Source organism: Chrysemys picta, chromosome 15 (genome assembly GCF_011386835.1).
Source record: "Chrysemys picta bellii isolate R12L10 chromosome 15, ASM1138683v2, whole genome shotgun sequence".
Classification (NCBI taxonomy): Eukaryota; Metazoa; Chordata; order Testudines; family Emydidae; genus Chrysemys; species Chrysemys picta.
The window spans coordinates 22253703-22281554 of NC_088805.1; the positions used below are offsets into that span (position 1 = coordinate 22253703).

Consider the following 27852-nt stretch of genomic DNA (forward strand, 5'->3'; position numbering starts at 1 on the left):
AGAACTTTTCATATTATCAGCAAGCTTTGGTTGGGGATGTGGGGGTTAGGGAAGGGGACTATTGTTGAGGGGGAGAATGGGGGGTTAATTTACATGAGCATTTAATGTTGGTTGTTTGCTTTGTTTAGGGTGGGGACGTGTTTTGGATTTAATAGCTGTGATACTTTTGTTTGTTAAGGAAGAGGCTTACTGGCTGTGTACCTCTTCTCTTTGGGGGAGGAGAGATATAATGATCGTGAACCCTCTTCTGTCTCCCCCCACTCCCATTTGAGTTAATTTGTGTGTATTATCTAGTCAGTTTAGATTGTAAACTCTTTGGGGGCAAGAACAGAGTCTTTTAACTTGTTGAATGTGCTTTGTAAACCACCATATACATTGATTGCCTGGTATACGAATAAAGTTATACAGTGTTTGTTCTAGAAGACTCCAGCCAGTCAAGATACTCAACTTTCATTTAGTTCACCTTATGACACTGCACTCCACATTCTTCATAATGATGATATGTGATTATGGCATCCTTATGATGCATTTTATACAAGATGGGGCATGTAAGGTGTCATTGGAAAAGTTATGATTTGCTGAATATCATTATCCTATTTGTATGCATGTATCATTTTGTATCTGAATTTATTAATATTGACTTTGTATTTCACATGTAGTCACACCAGGGTGACACCCACTAGGCAAGCTCTTAAACACCTTTAAGTGTTGCCCTCTATAGGGATGGGTTTGTTTAAAACATGGTTAAGGATATGATTGAGTGCTTATCTGAATAGGAATGATTTTCTGAACTGGTGTCTCAAACAGTTCCTCAGGTTAAGTCAACTCACCACTAAGTACTTGAGGTTTCCATGACTTTAATGTACACTGTAAAAAAGTGAGCTTTGAAATAGTCTTCACAATACGAAAAATCCAACCCAAAATACATAAGCCAAATTTGTTTGGTAGAAACTTCAAAGTAACTTCCTTTACTATATCTTGCCTTCAGTTTCAGGGATGTAGGAATTTTCGTTCTGGAAGTGACGAAGTATATCGTTTTAAGCAATTACTAATGCCAGATGCTTCAGAGGAATAACAACCTCCATAATGCACTTAATTGGGGGGGGGGTTGGAAAGATTCTTCCTGACCCTGCCTACTGATCTTAATGTTAAGCATGTTTTTTAAACCTTAAATTTTTTATATTATCTGTGTTAAAATACTGACAAAATCTGGTATATATTTGAAAAAAGGGATTTCCCTTCCCCATATTGGGAAACCATAATTGGATGTACCCTCAGTCTGGGAAAGACACAGATCATGACTCATTGCTCCTTAAATGTAGAAGGTTCTTTGCATTTTCTCATGTTATGCATTGTTGGTCCATCAGCATTTGTCCCTGGTATTCAAATCTGAATAACTTTGGTTTGTATTGTAAGAATCTACAATACTGATATTTTTCTTTTGACCTCTTTATGGTATGGTGTATTCCTACTTTTGACAATCCCAATGACTAGTTATCCTTTCACTCCAGAAATTCTTAGAATCAAAGATGCATTTCTTCTTCCTAATCTATTGGTAGCAAATTTTTTCTAGCATTTTCATTGCCACATTTTTCTTTCCCTGTAGGTTGAGGAACTCAGAAACAATATAGCTAAAATAGCACAAAATGTGGAAGAAGTTAAGAAGAAACACAGCATTATCTTGTCTGCACCAAATCCTGAAGGCAGTAAGTATTTTACTTTTTTAGATATTTAATATGTATGGATAGTTATCCTGAATGAATACTCTTTATGGGTATACAGCCATATTCATTGAGAATAGAACTTTTAAGTAGGAGGTGAATGTTGCAAAATTTATGAAATGTACATTTTTTACGACTCAGATATAAAATAAATTGAAATTGCCCATTTCAACATTAAGATCCCATTTAAAAAAGGGAATGTCTTCAAAACATTGTTTCCATAATTCTCCAAGAAGCCAGTCTAAAACTTAACCTAATCCATTTCTAAAAGCAGTAACTCAAAGACATTTCTTTTCTGTCTGAAAGTGCCTCACATCTCAAGTCAAGGACACATTGGTGGAACTGTGAGACTGATATGCCTTCCTCCATTTTCCAACAATGAGAACCTACTGTCCCACTCAAGGTGCTTTACTGGTCTTCAGTAATGGTGAAGTCCCAGATCAGGAGCACCAACTTGGGAAGTAGTAGCCCTCAGCTTAGAGACAAAGGTGCACTTTCAGAACAAAGAACTTTGTCTCCAGTGAAAGCTGCCCTCCACCTTGACCTCATCTATCAAAGGAACACATTTACCAGATATATTGAAGGTGGGCCATAGGGAAAGAGACAGTTGTGATGCTGAGAGCAAAACAAACCACAGAATAAAAAGTAAATATAAGTGTTCATTATATAGAGGATAGCAAGACTACTAAAATTTTGAGTGAGTAGAAGAGTTTCTAAGCTGATTTATTTCCATTCGCTAGTAGGCTTTTTCTACAACTAGTATTCTGTTCTACATTTTCTTTTGGTCAGAGTTCTGTTTTTCCCCTTTATTTGTTTTTAAATGAATTAGTATCAATTAAACATGGAATTGTTTTCTTTAAGTATTTTTTTTAATTTAAACTAGATGGGGAAGGGCTCTGTTCACATCATAGCATGTAATGAGTCTTCAAAACTGATTGCTACTAAATAACTGTTTAAACCTCATCATATTGGTTGTCTAAGAAGTCACTAGTCATGATGATATTTACTCCATTGTTCTGGAACCAGTACAAACACATAGCTTAGAGGCTGTCCTTGCCCCCAAAGAACTTGAACTCTAATTTAAGATGAGAGTCAACAAATGGGTTTGAACAAACTGTTGGAGTATTTGGAGGCAGGAAGATGCAGGAAACAGTGATAGGTGCACATAATTACATAAACTGGCAATGTACGTGGTTGGCAGGCTTCAAGATAAAGACTTTTTAGAAGATGTGTAAATAAGATGGGCACAGTTCTTGGATCATACTGAGCTGTATTTGACATAAGAATCAAGTTGGGGAGTGGGTGCAAATCTACATTTAATAGGTGGCAGGGGGCTGAACTAATTCCAGGTTGAATTTAGAACAGTCCCACGGTTGCTCTAAGTTGCACCCAGCTGCATTGTCCCCCTTGATGGCCATTCTGGCAGCTGGGGTTCATTGAAGCACTCTGGCCACACTCCTTATCCCAATGGCTGTAGGGGTGGTGTAGGGTTGGATATACCACTCGAGAATTTGCTCTATACTGGCGGAATCCGTAGCTGGCCTCTTAGACCAGCTTTACAGCCCCTTTGCACTGTCAGTAGCCCAAATGGGTCCTACTGGACCTGAGAATTGGCCCAAAATATTAATATGGGTAATCCCTATCTTAAATTTGTTTTGAAGCTTCCTTTGGTAAAGTTTGTAACACTCTTTTTAATGGATGAAAGGATTAGGGATACATAATTTCAGTATCACTGCCTACATGCATGTTTTGCATTTGTAGTTGTGTACACAAACTACTTTTCAGTAGTGAAGAATTACTGTTTTGCCCATTTGTGAATCCTTAATCTTTGAAAACTTTCAGTTTTCAACCTGAATATTTGCAATAAATACACAGATGTTATTGTAAAGAAAATTATACCGCATAAGACCCTGCTTTCATTTGAATGGTACTGGTAACATTTACTTTCACTCAATGTTTCTCTCATACACTTACTGTAATTAGTGAAGTGTTATTAATAGCTAGATACTGTTTTCACATTTAGGAGTCAATGTGCGGTCATTGGTGAGAAATGGCCTTTATAATATAAAATTGCCTTCAAAATCAGTGCAAGATGCTGACATAGAGCAAGCATTGAGAAACTAGTTAACTGTAATACTGCATCTTTTTTAAAAAGTTGCTTAGTTACAACACAGTTGCCTAAAACATCACTTGTATGCATTCTAGATTTAAAAAAAAAAAACCCACACTTTTCACCCCTTTTTGCAAATTCAGCATTATTGACCAGAGTTTCCAAAGTGCCTAAGTGACTTAGCACAAGTCCTGCTAACTTTCAGTGGGGCTTGTGCTCTCAAGTAATTTTAGGCTTCTTTGGAAATCTCACCCTTTAATGTCTCTAATGGTATTATTCATAAGCTAATTATAGCTGTCTGTGCCAAGATTCACTGTAGAGGCTTAGCTAAATCTCTCCTTATTAGACTGTATACAGTATTCTCTAGTGAAAAATGGGCAGTGCCTGGTACAGGGATGTGATTAGGGGCAAAACAATGAATCAGTGATAGAAGTATAGAATGCACTATTTATAAGGAAAAAAACTATTTGAAAATTTCCCTTGATTAAAAACTCAGTGCACTTTTAAGTTGTTGAACTTTAAATTTGGACCAAAAAGTAAATACTTTTTTTTTTTTTTTTTTAAAGTAGGAACCTTCTTAATGAACTAGGTTTGAATTGCTGTGACTTGATTTGGTTAGTGAGTTTATTTGTAAAGTATGCCAAGCTTAAAGACCTGCCATGACAAACATAAACCTAAAAAACACTAACCTGCTCCTAATGTGAAATCCCATAGGCCTTTTAAACATAATGAAACTTACAAGAAGGACTTTGAATTTGGACATCCAGGATCCTTCCTTGTGTGCCTTCCATTGAATCTCAATCCTGTGACATTACAAGTTTGAGCATACGTAGCTCTCAGCTTTCTTGGTTATAAAATTACTATTTGACTTATCGGTCTCATTTAAACAAAATTTATCTAAATGTTTATCAGCAATGCAATTTATTTCTATTGTTTGTTTGCCTTGTTGAAATAATTTTAGCTAAGATTATTTTCCCATTTGTCAGCACAAGCAACATTATATGAGAACTCATGATATCCTTACTCCTATGTGGACATTAGTAGATTTAACCTCCTATTAATTTAATTTTGCCATAACATTAGTATTTTGTTTAATTTGATGTATGCACTAGTCTTGTGTCACACCCAAGGAATCTCAGCTTTTGTGTCTGCCTATGCCAACTGAACTTACTGTGTATGTGCAGATTCGCGAAGGGTTTGTGTTTCCCTTTGATTTTTCCCACAAACTGGTGGCTACCAACAGCAGTGAATTTGCACAAATGCTGGCCAAAAAAGAATTTAAGAGCAGCTAGCAAAAGAATCAAAACCTAACAGTAACAATTATGTAAGTACATTAAAAATAAGAAGCCGCCAAATAATAAGTGGGACCACTGGACGATTGAAGTGCTAAAGGAGCACTAAAGAAGATAAGCCCATTGCAGAGCAGCTAAATGAGTTCTTTGCATTGATGTTCACTGCAGAGGAGGTGAGGGAGATTCCCACACCTGAACCATTCTTTTTAGGTGAAAATCTGAGGAACTGCCCCAGATTGAGGTGTCAGTAGAGAACGTTTTGGAACAAAGTAATAAGTCACCAGGACCAGATGGTATTCATCAAAGAGTACTGAAGGAACTCGCATATGAAATTGCAGAACTACTAACTGATAGGTTACATATCGCTTAAATCAGCTTCTGTACCAGATGGCTGCAAGATAGCTAATGTGACAAGCAATTTAAAAAAAAGGCTCTAGAGGCAATCTGGGTAATTACAGTCTGGTAAATCTAATTTGAGTAGCAGGCAAATTAGTTGAAACTATAGTAAAGAACAGAATTATCAGATACATAGATGAACATGATTTGATGGGTAAGAGGCAACACGGTTTTTGAAAAGGGAAATCGTGCCTCACCAATCTGTTAACAAACATGTGGACGGGGTGGTCCAGTAGATATAGTGTACTTGGACTTTCAGAAAGCCTTTGACAAGGTTCCTCACCAAAGGCTCTTAAGCAGAGTAAACAGTCATGGGATAAGAGGGAAGGTCCTCTCATGTATCCGTAACTGGTTAAAAGACGGAAACAAAGGGTAGAAATAAATGTTCAGTTTCAGAATGGAGAGCAATAAATAGAGGTGTGTCCCCCAGGGATCTGTTCTGTGACCAGTGCTGTTCAACATATTCATACACGATCTGGAAAAAGGGGTAAACAACGAGGTGGCAATTTGCAGATGATACAAAGTTACTCAAGGTAGTTAAGTCCAAACAAGACTGCAAAGAGTTACAAAGGGATCTCACAATACTGAGTGACTTGGCAATAAAATGGCAGATGACATTTAATGTTGATAAATGCACAGTAATGCATATTGGAAAACATAATCCCAACTATACGTACAAAATGATAGTATCCAAATTATCTGTTACAATTTAAGAAAGATTTTCAAATCATTATAGTTAGTTCTGGGAAAACATCCGCTAAGTGTGCAGCAGCAGCAGTCAAAAAAGCTAACAATGTTACGAACCATTAGGAAAGATATAGGGAATAAGACATGGTACGCCTGAACCTTGAATACTGCATGCAGTTCTAGTCGCCCCATCCCAAAAAAGATATATTGGAAATGGAAAAAGTACAGAGAAGGGCAACAAAAATTAAGGGTGTGGAACAGCTTCCATATGAGGAGAGATTAAAAAGACTGGGACTTTTCAGCTTGGAAAGGAGACGACTAAGGAGTAAATATGATAGAGGTCTATAAAATCATGAATGGTGTGGAGAAAGTGAAAAAGGAAGTGTTATTTACCACTTCACATAACAGAAGAACCAGGGATCACTCAATGGAATTAATAGGCAGTAGGCTTAAAACAAACATAAGGAAGTACTTCTTCATACAACACACTGTCAACATGTGGAACTCAATGCCAAGGGATGTTGTGAAGGCCAAAAGTATAACTGGGTTCAAAAAAGAATAAGATAAGTTCATGGAGGTTAGGTCCATCAGTGGCTATTTGCCAAAATGGTAAGGGATGCAACACCATGCTCTGGGTGTCCCTAGCCGCTGACTGCCCAAAGCTGGGGGAGGATGATAATGGATGGCTCACTTGAAGATTACCTGTTCTGTTCATTCTCTTTGAAGCACCTGGCATTGGCCACTATCGAAAGACAAGATTCAGAGCTAGATGGACCGTTAGTCTGACCTAGTATAGACGTTTTTGTGTTCTTATGTTTTGGTTTGGTTTTGGGTGGGTTTTTTTGGGGGGGGGGGGGGGAGGGGGGAGGGGGAGAACTTTTCAGGTCCTGACACCTATTTGTCGAATTCAGCAAAAGGTTTTGACTGAATTTTTCATCAAGAATCAAAACATTTAGTTTCAAAATGTTTCATTTCAAATTGATATTTGATCAATTTTTTAAAAAGCCCTAAAAAGGGTGAAAGGCACCGAAAGTGGCCAATTTGAAACAAAAACCTGAAAGACTTTTTTTTTGGGTTGTGGGTAAATAACTTCAGGTTTTGGTTCAAAAACTTTCAGGGTTGGGAGGTTGTCAGTTTGGATTGAACTGGAATTTTTCCTGTTTTTGTTTTTGTTTTGTTTATTTTGGGAGATGGGGGCGGTTTAGTACCCTGAGCCAAAAAATCCACTATTCACTCAGCCCTATCCACAACATGATCATATCAGCAATCAAACATTACAGCTCAAACATTTTCTGACAAATAATTGTTTTTGTAAATTCAGTAACTTTTCCTTGTATAATTGTACCGGCATTCAGGAAGAAATATGGCAGCGAGCCATCTATACTTTAAGCTTTTGTTTGATTGACTTTATGTAAAATCTTGTCTTAATACATAATACAACAAAGATCATGATGCCTACCTTCTCAGATTTCCTGTGCTGTAGGCCAAAGTAATAGCTCTTAATAGAAACTAAAATCCTCTTGCATCTAAATCTAAAGTGGTCCCCAAACTTTTCTAGGTTGCACCCCTTACCTCTGTTCATGCCCTGACCTGGGTGCTGAAAGCAGGGCCACACCCCTGTTCACATCCTGCCCCCAGGAGCTAAGTGGGCCGAGGCTGGGGGCAGGTGTGGGGGCGGAGTGGAGTTAGATGGCGCGCCCTCCCTGCCCTCATGGAGGATGGCTCGCTCTCTTCCCCCCCACCCCGCGCACCCTTTGAATGTTTCTCAGGGTGCACCCCACTGTTTGGGGACAACTGATCTAAAGTGTCAGATGGTGTTTCTCTAGAAATATGATCAAGTCAGAGTCCTCTTTCTGGTTTTGATTCTGAGTATCCAAACGCTTCTGAACAAATGTGGCTTCTCCAGTATTGTTTTTCTTTCAGGGGCTATGAAGCTTTAATCTTTGCAGTTTTCTTCTATTACAGGCACACAAATTAGTCTACTACCCTCTTGCATATCTAACAGAATGATAAACAAGAAAATAGGAGTGAATGTCAGCATTAAGTAAACATGATTAAATTGATATGAGCAGTGGAAGGAAGCTGAGATACAATAGTGATGAACTCCACATAAATTATATAATCGTCTCTCTTATAGAGCTTATTACTTGAGGATCTCAAAGAACTTAATAAAGGAAAACAAAGTTCTAGGAAAACAGCTAGGAAAACAAAGCCACAGGGAGATGGGGGAGTGAATTGCTCATGTTCATGTAGCAGAGTGGCAAAGTCAGGCATAGAACACAGATCTCTTGTCTCCCTGTCCATTGCTTTATGCACAAGACTAGGCAGCTGGCATGGTTTCATGTTCTTTTAAAATTATACAATTTTTAATGAATTCATGCACCACACTTTCTCACTAACTTTATTTTAGCCAGGTAACTGGAGAGTTAATCAACTTATTGAGATGCAGATAAATGCTGAAAAAGGGTATTTACATTTTGGGTGCCCTCAACGTAACTTAAAATACATCACAAATACCCTAAGTATAGAATAAAATTTAATATAATCCACTACAAGTAAGTCAGGTAATTTAAAGATTCGGGCTGCCCACCCTCTCCAACAATCCTCCACCTGTTTGGTTTTCATCCTTTAATGCTTGTAGTCTATTTTAGGTTGTAAGGTTCTAGAGAAGATAGTTTGGATACCTTCCAAAAGGTATACTTACTTGTCAGTACTGCTTAGAATCAATCACTAATTATTCTAAAAACTGTGTTTCACATTCCTTTAAAAAAAGGAACAAAGGAAGAACTCGAGGACCTGAACAAAGAAATCAAGAAAATTGCTAATAAAACTCAAGCTAAGTTAAAGGGTAAGTCCAAAAAAACCTCCATGATTGAAATATTATATAGAGCCTTTTATATGTATCTCCAGAACTTTGGAATTTGCCCCTCAATATAATGGTGTCAATATATGTATATACAAATTTGGTTTTCATAGTATCATAGTGAGATGTTCCAAACTTTAAGAAAATATAATACACTGTATATATTACAGAATCTTGGAACTCAAAATGTTAAAATTAGTTTCACTTATTGTATCAAGACATGCTCTTTTATCAGATGAAAGGAAAGAATTGTAGATTAAAAATATTTGCCCAGTGTTTAATGTATTAATCAACAATTTTAAAATAAGTGGCCATATGTTCAGATGGTACAAACTGACTGGAGCTATGGTAAATTACCCCAGCTGAGAATCTGGCCCAAAATTCATATATCTCTCCTGAGTACTTTTGAAAATCAGGCCCCTTATTTAGGCAACTAATTAAGTATTTAGGAGTCTTAATTGTTCACAATATGTCAACTCAAACATAACTGTTTTTTTTCTAGTGCCACTAGATTACATTCAGGACATTCTTTTCTTCAGTGATAGATTTCTAGGTTTAAGAGTAATATTTAATAAAATTCCTCTGTCCAGCAAACAACATTTATTATTCAGATTGTAGTAGCAACCCCAATTTGTTAGGCTCCTTCCAAGCACAAAAGATGACATAATACCCATCAACAAACAGATACTTGTAAAATTTTGTTTTTAATTTGACTGTGTAAACAGTTATAGAATGCAAGGTTAAGAATATATCCTTAATAGGTTTTCTTTTTATTATGTGGTGAAACTCTTTATAAATAGAAACTACCTTTTTGGGGGTAGGAAAAAGGAAAAGAATACTAATTGTGATTTATAAAATAGTAAATGTTTGTTAACTTTTACTATATGTTGCATTCTTAACACCTTACAGTATGAATTCTTATATTCTTCCTAGCTATTGAACAAAGTTTTGATCAAGATGGAAATGCTAATCGAACATCAGTTGACCTCAGGATACAAAAAACACAGGTATGATCATCAAGTATGCATGGGGAAATCTGAGGATTTTAACAAAATCAACAAAGCTCCAAAAGAGACACAATATTGTGGGGTGGGGAAAGGGAATATTGCTGGAGCATACATACTATTTTATACTTGGGCAAGTGCATTTTGTTGTAAAATAATGTACTATATATTTTTACTCCTCAAAACTAGCACTCGGTATTGTCCTGGAAGCTTGTGGAGGTCATGACAGAATACAATACGACCCAGACCCGATTTCGAGAACGCAGCAAAGGACGGATACAGCGACAGTTAGAAATAAGTAAGTGATCTGAATTTTCTTCTGATCTAGGTGGCTGAATTAACTTTTTTAATGGTCTTTGTTTGTTTGTTTGTTTTATTGACATCTTTTTGTTGCTTTGGTTTATACAGAATTGAAATAGTACCCCCAGTCTTCTAGTTTTATTTTCCTCTATTCCAGTTCTTATTTTGTACCACCAGACAAGGTTTTTTTCAATAAAATGGCAATGTAGTCCTGCATACTTCTCTATAGCTGCTCCTTTGGAACTTAACTCTTTAGATGATAACACAAATAAGCTTCTACTTGTTTGTTTTATGTTACAATTTAACCAGCTATTTATATTATGTGTAACTGTCTAATAGATTCTGATATGGAAGAACTGATCATTCTGCAGGTTAAGGTTAGTTTAAACATTGATTTTGTTCTCAGTAGATACTTCTAGACATCATCATTCTTTTACTAAAGTTACCTTCATAGTTTCTGAATATACAGTCAAATCAGTGGCAAAATGTCAATCCCATTGACTTCAATGAGCCAGTATTTCACTCACTGTAGAGTTGCCAGATTATTACCCAGAAAGATTGTCGACCTGTGCTGTTGAATGTTTTTATACCTCTCCTGCTTCTTAGAATTGTAGCCTGTATTGTACAGCTATACCGAAAGAAGGATAGGAGACACTTGATATGGTTTTAATCAGGCCACAACTTTATTATTAGATGTCAGGGACAACCGGGCAGATAAGTGTACAGTGAGGAAACTTCATGTTCATTCAATATCTACCTGGCGGGCTGGTGCCAGCCCCCCTCTTTTTTCCATCCAGGTCCACCAGCCAACCCATTCCTGGGACTTTACTATTCCCCCCCCACTCTCAAACAAGGATTAAGGTGGCCTATAAGAAAGGGGGGTTGGCTCCCTGCCATACCAGTCATAGGAGCCCTGATTTCCCTCCACCCCCCCAATTCCATTCATTTAACCAACACCTCCCTTTTTAAGTCCTTTACCAAGCCATTTATCCGGTCACTGTATACCTTCCCTCTGGAGTACTAGCCCTGGACATCCACCCCCACTTACATAATGACTTGTGACATAATAGCCTAACACCCTTCCTTCCTCACCATAACAAAGCCCTCCCTGAACCTGCTGCGGGGAAGGTGGAAAACCCCCCACTTCACCTAGGCCAATCTGGTGGTGAGGGAAAAATTCCTTCCCAGCCCCCATAGAAAGGAGTGGCTAGCGCGATGCCCACAGGAGGTCCTGACCGAACCTGGTATTTTGCCACCTAAGTGGGAAGAAGGGTGAGTGGTGCTCTGCCTGGTCTGGGGAAAAGAGACTTCCTCCGTCAGGCTTGCCCCTTTTGAATTCCCCAGCCTTTCCAGTCCCTGGATATGTCAGTTTTGCCAAGCTGACTCTCTCTCCTTTTTGCAGCAGCTTCTAAGCCTTGCTCCCCTTCCCTCCTTGGCCCATAAAGCACTATTCCCTCTCCCCTGGCAAACCAGACACTCCTCACTGAAAGGTGCAGTGTGGTCATTTGTGTAAAATAGAAGATACTGGATACCCTCTTGTTGGGGGCGGGAGTTTAAAACTTGAATTTTCACCTATTTAACAATTAGTGGAATTCATAAAACCATCCATGAATATTTCTGGAGGAAGTGAAATATCACTATTTTGGTAACACTATTTCACTACTAACTTTCCCTTCCTCACTAGTTAGGTACATCTCTTATAATTTATGGCGGGGATTTTCAAAGAAGCCGAAGGGAATCAGATTACTGAAAGTCACTAGGTTGTGGACATCCCCTTATGCTGGGATTTTTAAAGAAGCTTTAAATGATTCGCCCACACAGTGTGTGGCTATGTTGGTAGGAATGCTGCCCAAGTCATTGTATATTTGATCTAAGTGTTTTATCCAATTCATACTATCTTCACTGTGTTGTATCCAAACTTATGAATTGAGATGACGTGTTCATGGGAAGTGTAAATCACATCTGAGGTTTGGTTTGTTCTGGTTTGTTCAACTTTGTTTATCATTGCCTGCTACAATATCGGTTGCTGTAAGTGCATTAAACAGAATGATTAAAGGGATCACTCCTTTCTGGTACCTCCACCTAAGTTAATGGAGGAGCAAAGTTTTCCACATTAGAAAGTAGTGAAATTGTTTCTAGCTGTTTTTTCTCTATCTTCTTAACCAGAATCATGTCAAGTTACAACAAAAATCAAGAACTTATTCTTCAAAGAAATTTCTGAATAAACTTTTTGAGCAGGAATTAACACACTCTGATATTTTTGGACAACATCTTAATACAGAGGTTCTTGTGGACTTCCTGCCCATCCATTCATGATTTTACAGACCATCATCTCTTTAGTTTTTGATTGTTACATCCCTATGGCAATTACTTATATGAAAAAATAATATTAGGAAATTATTTAATGCATTGGTAGCAGTCTGGCTGTATTTGCCTGACCACCCCACCATTTCACAAGAAATGATTCTGGTGGGAAACATTAAGTCACTGGTTTTCTGGAGCGCATGTATGGTGGAGCTGAGCAGTCCTTACAGAGAGGAGCTTAAGAGAGGAGACGCCAAGCCTGGAAGCATAGCTTGGGCAGGATTTTGTGGAGGTCCTTATGTGACTAAAGCCAAATCCAATAATGGGGTCAGTAAGTTTTGATGCACCACAACTTGTGCGGACTCTGGAGTAAGGCGGAAGAAGCCAGCACCGTATGATCAGCCAGCTATTAGCAAACCACCAAAGTTTGACAGACCAGTCTGTAAATCTCTGTATCCAGGATTGAATCTTTGTGCTATGTGAAATTCCTATTACATTCAATCTGGTAATATATAGATCTAAAAACCAAGAGTCTCTTTCGTCTGTTAAATTCAAGTTCTAAATAGCACTTCACTCTTTCATGATCTGTTCTTATTACCACTAAGAGTACTTGTTATGCTTCAACCTGCCTCTAGCACTGAATGATCATAAATGACTACCTCATCCTACACTGAACATCTCCAGATACTATACAGAAATTGAAAATGATTGTCATTTGGTTTTGCTGCAGTATCCTAAATCATTTAAATCTTGTGAGTTTAACAGGCTGCCACCACTGCATTACTTCATTGTAACTTGTTGCTCTCCACTCAGTGTTTCATACTTGTATTCGTTTAAGTAAAATATTTGTTTTTTTTAGTGATGACTGAAGAAATAATTCAAGGATGAACCAGTCAACAATTGACAATCGTTTGTGGCCAAAATCTGATATGACTGGTGTAGTAATAGCAATGAAAACAAGTGATCGTCTTTAAACTAAATAAATATCCCTTATGTTTTTCCCTGGCTTTTACTTGTATGTTTACTTTTAACATTTAAGATCTCTGGGAAACTTTGTACTTAAATAACCAGAAGAGATAAATATACTCAAATTATGCCAAATTAAAACTAGGCCATGCTTGAGCACTAGCTAAGCAAGTTCTTCTGGGGGTCCTGTGTCCCATGCAAGTTCTGCATTTCACAGGCTGATCCTGTATCCCTCTCAGGAATGGTATGCAGTGGGGGGAAAAAAGATGAACTTGTCAACCCAGAGAGTGAGGGAAACGATTTACTACTAGAAATCCTACCCAAACCTCTTCTGGCAGTGGTACTGCTAAAGGGGGAAACTCAGGCCTTTGTTTTTGGAGGTGTTTTTCCTTGCCCATCTCCTTCCATCAGCTTGGGGTTCTCCATGTTATGATGCCAACACTGATTAGAAGGTGTTGCAAAGAGCAGTGGGTCTAGAGAAACAAAACAGAGACTTGCATGTAGCATTAGAAATATGTGCAGGAAGCAATATAAATAAATAAATACATCTGAGTGGAAGGTCTGCAACCCAACTATTCAGTGGGAGGAGCTATGTGGAAAGCAGTAAAACCAAAGAGAGCTACAGTGAATCTAGGACAGCAAATCTGATCAGCTCTCTACCATATTATATGGGAAAGAGAGTGAAGATCTCATGATGTAGTGGAGAATTAAAACTCTTTGTTGCTGCTCCTTTTGTCGTTGTAGTAACTGAGTCCTTTTGTAACTGAGTTGCTGCTTTCCATTGGCTTCTCCTGCCAAGGTAATGACACTTGATTAATTTTTTTGGCAGTTTACCATCCTCTCCACTCACCCACAAGCAAAAAATCCTAAAATATCACAAGCTATAGCTACTTTTATTTAAAGTTATTTAAATTATTGTTTCTGACTAAAGTTGAGTCTTTAGCATTTTGTGTGCACTGAAGACTTATATAAAGCCCTTTGGTTTAGGATTTGGGGCACCCTATCCCAGGTCGGTGGGGCTTGGGCAGCTCAGGGTTGGGTCCCTCGCTCCTGGGGTCATGTAGTAATTTTTGTTGTCAGAAGGGGTTGCAGTGCAATGAAGTTTGAGAACCCGTGTGCTAATGTGAACTGAATCCTATATTAAAATAATTTTAATCTCCTCTTTGTAATATGTTTTCATTACTTACATAAAGAAATTTAGATCCTTATTTTGAAAATAGTTTCCCTAGATACTCATGTGAATTAATATCTTCAATATAATATAGGAGTTGTACAAACATGAATGTTAAATAGTTTATCATTTTATATTAAAGTAATTTTTCCTATTGTGCTTACTAAAAACATGAAAAATGAATTTAATGATTTTATTTTTTCATTATATTTAACCTTCTACTGTGTCTGCAAAAATATTTGATTCTTACAATACTACTTACCATCAGAAACAGCTTGAGGAATAACAGTTTGATTGCATATAGAAAAATTTCTATAGAAAACTGTCTTTAAAAACCTCATGTTTCTTAGCTCCCAGTCTCCGCCTTATAGAGACATCATGATAGGGGAATACATTATTATGAAAAATAGCTTTCTTAAAAATGGTATTGTTTTGACCATGCAACAATCTAGAATCATTACCTTCAGGAGGTGAGTTTTTCCCTTCTTTTCTGTCCTGTTACCACAGCTGCAGATATTTTCATGCTACAGAATCTCTCATACATGTGCTTAATGGCTGAGAGACACCCCCCCCCCCCCACTGGCATGAGGTTTGGATGCTAATTGTTATTAAAAACCTGTTACTTGTTGTGGAGTGAAGGTCTGAGTACTGAGTTGTGAGTCATCAACTCCAGAATCCTAATCCTGGATTTAGCACATTCTTCCTGGGATTGTAATATAACTTCATTGCTACCACTTCCCCATAAACACAATGAATACTTGGGTTTGAAAGAGTCAATTAGTTAATGTTTAGTTAACAAATTTTAAGTTGTTTTTGTGTTGTATGTAATTATTGTTCATGGTGAATTCTCAGGCTTCTAGGTACAGCAAAATACCTTTATGTTGAATAGATAAAGTACTATTACTTTATAACCTTAAAATATACTTTTCTTCCTAGCTGGAAAAAACACCACTGATGAAGAACTGGAAGAAATGTTAGAAAGTGGTAATCCTTCTATTTTCACTTCTGATGTATGTATTCACAGCCCACTTTATGGCTATCACATATTCTATTTCTTCTATTCAGGAATATGTCCATCACATACTTATTAGTTATTTCCTATTTTCCTTCTTCAAAGATTATATCGGACTCCCAAATTACTAGACAAGCTCTGAATGAAATTGAGTCACGACACAAAGATATTATGAAACTGGAATCCAGTATACGGGCACTACATGACATGTTTATGGACATGGCTATGTTTGTTGAGACTCAGGTAACTGAACCAATTCAAATATTGTATTAGTAATGAAATGCTTTGCATGTTTTGTAGTTTTCCTGTGAAAACAATACAGGACAGTGACATATTCAAATATCTAGCAATCTTGATAACTGCAATATTTTTAGGTATCATTTTTTGTTTAAATGCTGTAATCGCAACCCTGTAAAAACTAAAAGCAAACTACTGAAGATTACACATCAGATTTTTTTTTTTTTTTTTTTAAAGGCCAGAAGGCATCGTCTAGTCTGAGCTCCATGTCTGATCACATCTGCTAGGGATAATGAATAACTGCCATTGTGATCCATAAGATATACAAAAATGTGTCAGATGCTAAAGGATGAGATTTTTGCAGTATAGATTTAAGTACAAGTGTAAAACTATTTTTAGTGCTATAGTGTAATTCTTCGAGTGATTGTTCACATCCATTACACATTAGGTGTGCGCGCGCCGCGTGCACGGACGTCATGTGTAATGGACATGAACAACACATCTCCAAGAACAACAGTTACAGAAGGTAAGTAACCGTTTTTTCCCTGATCAGGGCTAAATAATATGGTGGGTGAATACTGACCTGAATTCAAATCTAGATTTAGATCATAGAGTAAGAGTAAATTTGGTCTAACTAGGCCATAACAGGCAGTTAATATTTTGAAAACCAACAGAATTTCTTCGCTATTGCAGAAGACTAATGTGGTGGTGGTGGTGGTGGGTTAAATGTTGGGTGAGAAGTGTATTGGCAGTAATGGAGAATTGGTATGCTACATACCCATACTTAGTTTTAATTTCCATTCATGTTAATGGGAGCAAAGCCCATAAGTGGGAGGGTGATAGCCAGTGTCCCCACCTCTCAATTTCACAAATGTTATCTTCATAAGGAGATGTGAAGAAAAGATCATTTAGGGTTAAAAGCAATTAACTCTATTTGCAGTATTTATAAAAATATGAAAAATTATATTCAGTTGAACTGTATAAACTCTGTTCTTGGGATTCACTGACTTTTTTTTTTACAGTGAAAGTAAACAGTGTTAGATCCACTGTGAAAGAATTCAGTGGGTAGTATTGTGAATAATCAGCCTATATTTAGCATATCCTTTTTTGGAGGATTTCACATTCTATAAGTCTGATATATTGCCTTGTTACAAAATGAATAAGTGTGAAAATTACTGGCATGTTATAAACTTGTAGAGAAATGAACAAGTTATTTGTGCATCATTTTTAATGCTTTGCTGTTCACTTCTGCTGATTATTTCTTCTGATGGACAGAAACACAGGTAACAGATCTACTGTAATATTTTCCAGATCTTGCATTTCATTCCCAAAGTTCATTCATCATAACTGAGCTAAAATTCATTATCTACTGGCATTCTAAGTAGTTAGTTTGGAGGAATCCACCTCCTTAAAACCTGTGAATAATTTTGGATGAATATTTTGTAGGTATTCTTGCCGTTTCCATATGCTTCTTCAGATACTTCTGAACTCTTTAGTATGCCAGTTTTAGATTAGCTATTAAAGCATACCTTTCTCTTAGGAATATGCTTTAAATTATCAGTATTTTGTCCCTACCTGCCCTTACCAATATTTTTTCTTTTTAGGTTAAAATGTTTTTCCTATGAGACCTTGCTTCCCATTCCTTTTTTCCATCACATGTGGATGCAAAAATAAAAACTTCAGCCATTAATACATAATTTTCCATGTTTAAAATCATTTTGATATGTTGTTTACTCAGGTTCATTATCCAGGGCTCCAGAAAATTCCAGTAGTGGTTTAAAAAAAATTTCTTAATTTTATTTTAAGGGTGAAATGATCAACAGCATAGAAAAGAATGTGATGAATGCATCAGATTATGTAGAACATGCTAAAGAGGAGACAAAAAAAGCAGTTAAATATCAAAGTAAAGCACGAAGGGTAAGGTTTTTTTCTGGATTTTCGATAACTCAATTGATATGGCATAACATAAAGGTAGTTTTTACTGTAGTTAATTTCACATGCTGTAACTTGATGTTCTTTAAGTGCTTGCACCTATCCATTCTACTGTGGGTGTGCGTGTGTTCCATGCACCAGTGCTGGAGAGTTTTCCCTAGCAATACTCAGGGGCAGCCCCAACCATTCCCAACCTCCTCGTGCTTCGAAGAAAGAGGTATAAATGATGGAGCCACCTCTCCCTGAGTTCCTTCTTGCCATCCATGTCAGTGGTCAGAGCGTTTGTTTTCTATGGCAAGTTTACAGCTTGGTATTGCCAATCCGTATGCAGTGTTGGTGAGTATGACTATTCTAACTAGGAGGCAATCTGTTTGCCAATAATGTGACAGCGGGTTTGAGAGAACAGGGTTCTTCAGTCCTTTGCTGCTGAGGACTGCCTTCTCTCTATCAGCTCTTCAGGCCTCCTTGGACGTGGCAGATTCTGTAGTGAGAGCTATGGTGACAAGTACTCACTATGTCTCAATGCTCCTGGTTGCAGTCCTCGGGGATCCCTGTGGAGGTGCAACAGACAATTGAGGACCTTCCATTCAAGGAATGTGCCTTGTTCTTACCTAAAATAAAGTACTGCACTCCCTGAAGGACTTGAGTGGTTTTGAGGTCCTTGGGTCTCTACAGTTTGGCTGCAAAGCAGACAAAATTACCATCCTCAGTTCCAGCGTAGACAGCAGTATTATCCCTTCTATCAGGCTGACTGCTCTAAGGGAAGGCAAAGAAGGTCACAGAGGAGAAGGCTGTTGCCCTCTGTTTCCCTGGTCTCTTCATCTAGACATCCCCCAGGCCTCAAGGCATTGGTTTGACTCTTAGGTCAAGGACAGCATACTACCAGACCTGGGCCAAACTGATCCTTCTCCTCCTGCAGCCGTACCCCCTGGACAGAATATCCCATTTCCTACATGCTTGGCAGTCAGTGCATCACCTCAGACAAGTGTGTCTGCGAAGCATGATGGAATCAGGATGATACTCTGCATTTTCTTTCTTTCCACACCACCTCACCCTCCAGTCTCTCTTCTGGGACGCCCTCTCATGAGTCTGTACTAAGGCAAGAAGTGCAGACTCTGTTATTGGGAGCCATAGAAAAGGTTCCCCTTCAATATTTTCTAATACCCACAGCTAGAGAGCGTCTGAGACCCATCCTAGACCTTCGGAACCTGAACAAATATATCAAGAACATGAAGTTCTGCATGGCATTTCCTAGATCCAGGAGAGAGAGCATGCTTCCCTCGATTTACAAGATGCCTACTTCCTGTGGCCAGGATGGATTGTCACATGGAAGTTCTGAGGTTTGTGACACAGGATGATCATTACCAGTTTCACCAGGCTGCCATTTGGTCTATCATTGGCACAGGGGATCTTTATCCAAGTGCATCACAGTGGTGGCAGCGTACCTCCACTAGAGATACATCCATGTTTATGCTTACCTGGAAGATTGGCTATTTCAGGGTTGCTCTGGACACCAGGTGCAGGCTATAGTCCATCAAACTTTGTTCAATACTCTGGGTCTGAAACTAAGTGAAGAAATGTCCATGTTATTGCCTCTGCAAAGAATAGAATTCAGAGGAGTGGTCCTGGACTTGACTTCTGCCAGGGCATTTCTGCTTCTTTCCAGATTTCAGACTCTACAAGACCTCTGTGTCCCCCTCAAGGATCATCCACAGACCACAGAGAGAAATTGTTTAAGGCTCCTAGGTCACATGACCAAATGTACATATATTATTCCTAATGCCAGGCTGCATCTCCAAGCATTGTGAACATGGGTCTGATCAGTCTGTCACCCTCAGTTATCTAGACAAGCTAGTATGCATTCTGGACATGATAGCATAGTCTCTTAGCTGGTGGATGAGCCAAGACAATGTGTGCAAGGGAGTCCTCCCTCCTCCCCCCCCCCCCCCGCATTGCTTGACTTTAGTAATGGAAACTTCAGTCATGGGGTGGGGAGCACATCTGGGTGATCTTCAGACTCGGGGTTTGTGGACTATACAGGTTATATATCCTCCTCAAGTTGCAAGCAATATTCCATATGCATCAGCATTTCCTGCCTCACATTCAGGGAAAGACTGTCCTGGTGCTCACCAACACCACCACAGTGGCATTTTATGTGAATAAATGGGTGGCATTAGGTCAGATAGCTTGACTGCCTCTTGGCACAGGCTATGGAATTTCTGCATACAGAGCTCTGTCACTCTCAGGACATGTTGCCTGACAGAGATTCAAAATAGCTTGGCAGGTTGTCTGAGCAGATCCTTCAACATAGACCATAAATGGTCTCTCAACCCAGCTGTTCTAGTTTGTGTTCTGCATAGGAGGGTTTCTGTTGGCCGATCAGTTTGCAGCCTGGCAAAGCAGAAAATGTCCCTGATTCTGTTTCAGGGTTGGTCAGAGCCCAGAATCAATATCCAACACTTTTCTGTTTTTTCATGGGACAAGGTCATGGCAGAATGATCCTCATAGCTCCAGTCTATCTGAGACAGCCATGGTATTCAGACCTACACAACCCATTCACCAACAACCCTTCCCATTACCAATAACCAGAGACCTTGTCACACAGAACCATGGTTTGGAGTTCTATCAAATCCTAGTGCCGCACCTCATGGCATGGTTCATCAGTGAATGCACAAGATATTTATTGCTCAGTGGCTGTCCAGAATGTTCTCCTTAACAGCAGGAAACCTTCCACATGAGCGGCTTACCTGAGTAAGTGACAGTTCTCCATCTGGTGGCCTCCCATAATGCCACCTACTCAGAAAATGACTCAATTGATTCTAGATTACCTCTCACTTTTTAAGGAGTCAGACCTAGCACACACTCCGTTATTGTGCACATGGTGGCCATCTCAGCATTTCATGCTCAAATTGATGGTAAGACTGGGTTTACTCACTCTATCACGAAAGGTTTAGATTATTTCTGCCTGTGGGGATCCAGCACTATCTTGAGATTTGAATTTAGTGTTGTCTGCTCTTATGAACCCTTCTGTTGAACCTTTCGCATCATGCTTACTTCTGCACCTTTCACCAATGGTAGCTTTCTTAATGGCTATTCTCTCCACTAGGAGCATGAACAATAGAATGCACTGATCACTGATCAGTAATATACAGTTGTCTACAAAGACAAAGTTCAGCTACGTTTCTCTCCAAAGTAGTGTGTGATTCCCACCTGAATCAGTCTACATATACTTTCCAGTTTTCTTCCCAAAGCTGCATACTCATAGGGACAAATGAAGACCCACTCTCCAGTGCAGTGAAGTCTACTGTGGCATTCCACTGTGAAGGAACTGAGGGAAACACTGGGCAGTTCTTCCTTTTATACTTCCCACTTAGGAGCAAGAGCAGCTCAGGCATGGGTGTGGCTGTCCCTAGTAGTACATCTAAAGCCCCAGCACTAGTGCGTGGAGGACATACCCCCCCCCCCCCCCCGCTGTAATGGACATGTGCAGCACATCTCGAAGAACAACATTTATGAAAATGTTTTTTGTTTTACTTTCTATACTATAAGCATGTGAACATACAAGAAATAACGCTTAGCTTTTTTAGAGTTTCTATGTATGGGTCAAATGAAATTGGATTGTAAAATTTATATTCAAATTGTTCATGGTCTCTGTCCTTAAAGTGAAATCAATTTCTTTACCAAATTTCCTCTTCCCGTCTGTTATACACTCCATTTGTTATTACAGGATATAGCTTACCAAATTTGTTCTGAATAGACTTTAATGTGAATTGGAATATTACTTCTGAAGGGTAGAAACTTGTGGGAGGGGAATATATCACAATTCACATGCAGTAAAGATTAACTTTTTTTCATTAATGCAAATTATTTCTGAATGCATAAAAACTGTACACCCAAAAGAAGTGTTTAAAATGTGTCACTGGTAAGTAACTTCTATGGCACAAAGTTATTCAGGAGTGAAATATGTTTATAAAGGCTTAGAACCTCTATAATTGAAAGACCTATCTGGACATGTGGTTGTAATAATATATTTAAAAAATTAATTTAATTTTTCTGCTAACATTGTAAATCTCCTTTAGCAAAGTGGAAATTCCATTCATACTATATTATTTTCAAAGATTCAGTGGCCACAGTTTATCATTGACATGCACTTCTAAAAATGTATGAATCATCATAATTTGATGGGCATCATATACGGTTCAAAGAAATGAAATGATGTGATGTTATTGGAAAGGTTTATTTTTAAAAGCCGCATTTAATTCACTTGCATTGACACTTGAAAATGCTTCGTGTTTGAATATGCTTCTTCCCTTCAGCCCCCAAGATGAGTCATTATGAAGTCAATAATCTACTAAAACAATTGCTTTTTGACCTCTGAACACTAATGGTTTTGCAGTCTAGCATCTGCATTATAGTAATATTATTTTAAAACTGCAATGGAATTTTGTGAGTTATGTAATATAGTGTGTGTGTGGTGGGGGGTGGCAAGGGAGACTACAGCAAGAATTTTATTTATGTTCTTGGCATGTTAAGTAGCTTCAGAGCAGGCAAGTCATATGGAAAGACCTGACTCTAGCTAGAGACACTAGAATTGTACTTAGATTATTTTATAGATAAATAATCTTTGGTTTCAAGAGCAAATTATATACAGTCTGTTTGAGGTGTATATATTTTCTGTCCCAGTTCCCTCTAAATAAACATATTTTTTTCAGTGTATTGGGAATTGTTAATATGTTTAAAATGAGGTAGATATCAGATATGGGAGCCCAGATGTTTCCTTGTAAATGCTGGCAAAAAAGCTAATAACTCTGACATTTACAATAAACTCTAGCCTCACTAGATTAGAGATCCTTTTAAGAAACCAAGTGGCAGTCAAAAATGGTAGTCAGGACCATTTCAGGCTTCAAAAATTAAGGTGGTCCTAAAAAGACTGAATTTCTTTTCTAAAGATTGAGAATAAATCCAGAGCCTGTTTAACACTGTGTTCTGAAACTAATCTCCTTGCTTTTCTTTGACAGAAAAAGTGGATAATTGTCATTATATCGCTGGTGTTGGTTGCCTTAATTGCTCTAATTGTTGGTTTGTCAGTTGGTATTCGATGATGCTTGGATAACTTCAGCATGCATATCTCTGCCAATGCGGCAGTAAGTAACTAATCAACTAATTTGCTTCACTGTTGTTTATTTTTGAGAACTCACTACGCAAACAAGCTATCTTGTACCAACCCTTAACACATATACAGTGTAATACTAATGACCAGGCAGTGGGGATGGACGTGATGAAGTAGTGAATCTTGTCAGTCTCTAGTTTCTATAAAAGCCCTAAGGTATATTCAAAAGTAGATATCTTTTGAATTATGAAAACTGAGATCTAGTGGTAATTTTATGTAATTTACAGATTTCACCCTCATTATGTAAGATTTTTGAGATTTTAAAAATCAATGGGACAGATCCTCAGCTGGTGTAAATTGTTACAAGCCTGTTAACTTTTACATGGAAAATGTACACCAGCTGAGGATCTGCCCAAGGTGAGAAATCCTTTTCACTTGGAGTTTAACTTTTATCACATAGTGTGTTTACAATTATAAAGAGCTTTCAAGACAGACCCATATTACACATGCCACTCTGAAGCCAAAGTGTGTTTTGCAACACAAGTGCGTTAAGATTTCCCAATTAGAAACCAGACTTTTTAAATCATATGCTTTCTAATCAGCTCTTTTATGAGATGGCAATATTTAGAAGTGGGAATCTGCACAAGATACTAACTCTAAAATAACAACGCAAATTTGTGTTTTTGAGACTTCTCAGCCTTTTTCTATATGAGTGGAACAAGTTATTGTCATCTAGGTAGCAACATTTTCTTCAGTCACAACCTACACTGATGATCTGCAAGGATGAAAAGGTCAATGATTCAGAACTTGAAAGGGAAACTCTATTGTACTTATGTTCTTAGATACTCTGTATACTAAAAGGATGATCATACTGGGTCAGAACAATAGTCTATCTAGCTGTGTATCCTGTCTTCGGACAGTGACCATTGCCAGATGCTTCAGAGAGAATGAACAGAACAGGGTAATTGAGTGATCCATCCTCTGTTGTCCAGTCCAAGCTTTTGGCAGTTGGAGGTTGAGACACCCATAGTGCGGGGCTGTGTCCTTGACCATCTTGGCTTATAGCCATTGATCAACCTATCCTTCATGAACTTACCTATTCTTTTGTGAACCCAGTTATACTTTTGGCCTTCACAACAGCCCATGGCTACTTCTGTATCTTTAAAACCTGGAAATATTGACATAATTAGAAGCAGCATTCTCTTTCAAACAGCTCATCAGGAATAGTTATTTAAACTATCACTTTTTTAACCTGGAGTGTGTTTTTGTTGTTACGAATACAATACCATCTCAATTTGTAGTTTAGTAAATCCTGTCATTTGCATATTAAACCATAGAATCAGGAGCACTTAATCTTGCATTAGCCTATGTGACACATCTAGTCCAATGAACCCATTTTGTTCTTGCAATAATTACAGCTGAGCTATCAAATATGTAATAGTTGCTTATTGACTTTCTTACTACATTCTATTCAGCTCAGCATGTGTTAATAAGAATGAACAACAAGTATCCGAGAAAAGGAGAAGATAAGCAGTTTCGCAAATTTCCAGTTACGACTGCAGACGTAAACATGCTTTATCAACTCAGCTTCCATATGTAGCAAACAGTAATTTATCAACAGAAGTTGTTTATGGATTTAAACATGAGTATTCCATGAAATAAAACACATAGGTGTTAGGCAAATATTCAAAAGTTAATTTAAGACTGCTGTGATTGACTGCAGTTATATGTACAATTTGGAAGAGAAATACTGGCAATAAGTATGTCATTGTATTGAGGTGCTTTTCAAAAAACTTCAACTACATCTCAACATTTTCTGTCCATATATACTATTTGCTATGGTTCTAGAATGTGCATGTACTACTTAAAATAGATTTAAAATCTGATATGATACATTAATCTAGATTTTTCTTTTTTGCAGAAAATGACATTCATAATTATTTGTGTAACTGTCTTGCTTGTGATCCTTGGAATTATCCTAGCAGCTACATTATCATAGCAAGCACATTCCAAGAGTTTAAGAATCTTCAGGCTCCAAATCACATCTGCAGTGAAACCAAATATCCTAACTTTTTTGTGGTAAAAGATGCCTTACACCATGTTACACATGATGTTCAATGCTGACCTATCATTAGTGATTTAAAGATGAAAACACAATGGCACCTAATGTTTAATCATATCTAAATCAAAGTGTATATGGGAAATCAATTGGATTTTCATCAGAAACCACATGGATCTGTCAGTGCGAAGCCTGCTTTTAATGGTTTTGAACTAAAGTGATTTGGGAATTCCATTTTTTGATATTTCAGTGTTATAAACACAGAATTTAATTAGGGAATTGTGGAACTATTGAGTTTTGGTATAATTTTTTCACTTCTAATGCAATTTTAATCAAGAATTTTAGTATCACATTTGTGTTCTCTTCTTGTTAACAAAATAATTGATTCTCTGAGCACTGTTTTGTAGGCGACATAGACATAACTTTACATAAAACATTTAGTCATCTTGCTCTGTCCAGTTTTTATAGGAAAAAAAATTCCCTCTTCAACTAATGGTGCCTCATTTTATTTTAAAAATCAATTTGTGCATAAAGATATTATACAATTCTTTTTAATTTGAGGGGGAAATCCTGCTTCCAGAAAGCTTATGAAGCAACCAAATAGCGTTCTGTTAATAGTGACTATAAAATTTGAACTGTTTTTAACCCCCCTTCCCCCCAACTAAAGATTGCTTAGAAGATTGCACTTAATGCAACAAGCAGAAATGGATTTATGTTAGAATTCTTAGATTTGGGGGGGGGGGGGAACACTAGTTATTGTGAAGTTTATTGTTCTATTTACTTTATCAGATTTATTGTGCTTAATTGCTTAAAATGTGTGTCTAATCTATATAATTAAGACAGTGGCTGCAATGTTTTCCTGGTATAAAAATGCAATAATGAAGCACAGATATAGTATTTGAACAGTTTGGGAAGATATTCCAAAATAAAATTTGTTGTGCATGTGAAACTAAAACTGACAGAGCAATTTAGCTTTACAACTTTGACCAGATTGGCATAAGCCACATTTCATCTTGTTCCATCTTGATAGTAATGAATAGGTTTCCTTAATTGCATTATGTTTAGATTTGCTAATAATACACTGATTTGTTATGAAATTTACTTTTGTGAATTTATGTAACAAGTATGAAGAGTTTAGTAATAGCTATCATAATAGATATATTGCTGCTTGTAAAGTTTTAAACATTTCAAAGTTAACCAAAATAGCCGAATTTTATGTTACAGGTTATTTTTGTTCTTGTATCATTTCTGTGTAAAATATTTATAATTTGTATTTTGATTTCTCATTTGAATATGTTCATGTAGATATATTTACACTTAAAGTGAAATAGAAAAAGAAGAAAGGGTGCCTTCTTAAAACATGGTTTACATCTCTTCATTTTTCTGTTTTAAGATGGTTACAAATATTGTTTTGCTTTAGATAATGTTAAATGTTGCAACTTTTTAGTACTGCAGCTTACTGACTCATTACACATTAAAATGTTCTTGTTTAAAATGTCTGAGAAGCAAGTTATACATTAAAATGTAACTAATTGAAATGCTTAGCAAGATTTACAATGTATGCCATCTGTTGAAGGATATTCCTGCTTGATGCTGTCCAAATATACTGTGAAATTTTCTTCAGATTGTATTTTGCAAATGGTGATCCATGGTGAAAGCAGATAGGAACAAATAGGCTTCTTTAGTTGCACTGTGTTTGGGATTGCTGAATAAGATCCTGATTCAGTAATTTTATCCTGAAAACACTTGTAAAAGATTATTCATGGACTCTTACAAATCGGCTATCAAGAAATTTATTGAAATTTTCATCTTAATTAATGAACAAATTTCTTTACCTTTCCTTGAGTTCGGACACCCAGGAGTGACTATGCAAAATACTGACAGTTGGTTGACTTGAAATGGTCAGTTCTTAAGTAAAATGTATTTTTATTTAATAGCTTTGTTTTCTAGTATTTAGTAAGAAAACTTATTTATAGAAATGTACAGATTATTCTATTTAAGAAAAATATCAGATAGTGCTGTTGACAGAAGTGGATTATATACATCAACCAAAAAAAAGTGTGTAACTTTTTACACTCATTTGCAAGAGATTCTCCATTCAGAATATAAATTGAAAGGGTCATTTTTTACTACTTTATATTTGTTCATATACTGGCCTCACAATTTTGTTTTTTAAAAAAGAAAAGAAAATACAAGTATATTTCAAATTCCACACAGGTGTGCACATGCTTACTTCCTTGTCACTTCAGGAGCAAAGAACTGGTTTCTAGTTTAATTAAAAAAAAAAAAAACCCTCTAATTTCCCATTCGCTAATAAATTTATCTATGCAAGCATTTCACTTGTGACTACTTTATGTTGGTGAGTTTATTGTAAATGTTTACACATTCTACTGGAAATATTTCATTGTGGGTGGCATGATTCTTAAAGCAATTGTAAAGTCCCAATAAACAGGTGTATAGGAATGAGCGAGAATAAGCCATAGCATCAAGCACTTCCTTTCAAAAAATCCCTGCCAAGATCCTGAAGTAATACTGCACATACTTATACATATGAGTAACTTTTATACATATGAGTAACTTTAGAAGAGGAAGTAATCCCATTAGCTTTTTTAAAAAGCTGAAAAACAATTATTTTTATCAAACAAAATCTTGAAGTCAGTCGAGCTACTCATTTTAGCAATGGTACTC

At 37.2% G+C, this 27852-nt stretch overlaps 1 protein-coding gene across 8 annotated transcripts in view; it reads left to right on the forward strand.

The window, feature by feature from the left end:
- The window catches only part of STX2 (syntaxin 2), a 40718-nt gene extending 13220 nt beyond the window's left edge, over positions 1–27498 (forward strand). For 3 of the 8 annotated variants that reach the window (XM_005299549.5, XM_042852539.2, XM_042852540.2), the window contains 9 exons: positions 1607–1706; positions 8980–9054; positions 10003–10076; positions 10263–10371; positions 15751–15824; positions 15932–16069; positions 17870–17980; positions 23014–23139; positions 25027–27498. In XM_005299549.5, the coding sequence (XP_005299606.1) occupies positions 1607–1706; positions 8980–9054; positions 10003–10076; positions 10263–10371; positions 15751–15824; positions 15932–16069; positions 17870–17980; positions 23014–23097 (765 nt within the window). In that variant the 3' untranslated portion in view covers positions 23098–23139; positions 25027–27498. Of the gene's footprint in view, positions 1–1606; positions 1707–8979; positions 9055–10002; positions 10077–10262; positions 10372–15750; positions 15825–15931; positions 16070–16511; positions 16657–17869; positions 17981–23013; positions 23140–24580; positions 24670–25026 lie in introns of those variants that run through there. The other 5 variants (XM_005299550.5, XM_065568624.1, XR_006175025.2 and 2 more) reach the window with 4 other exon arrangements.
- The last annotated feature ends 354 nt before the right edge of the window (positions 27499–27852 follow it).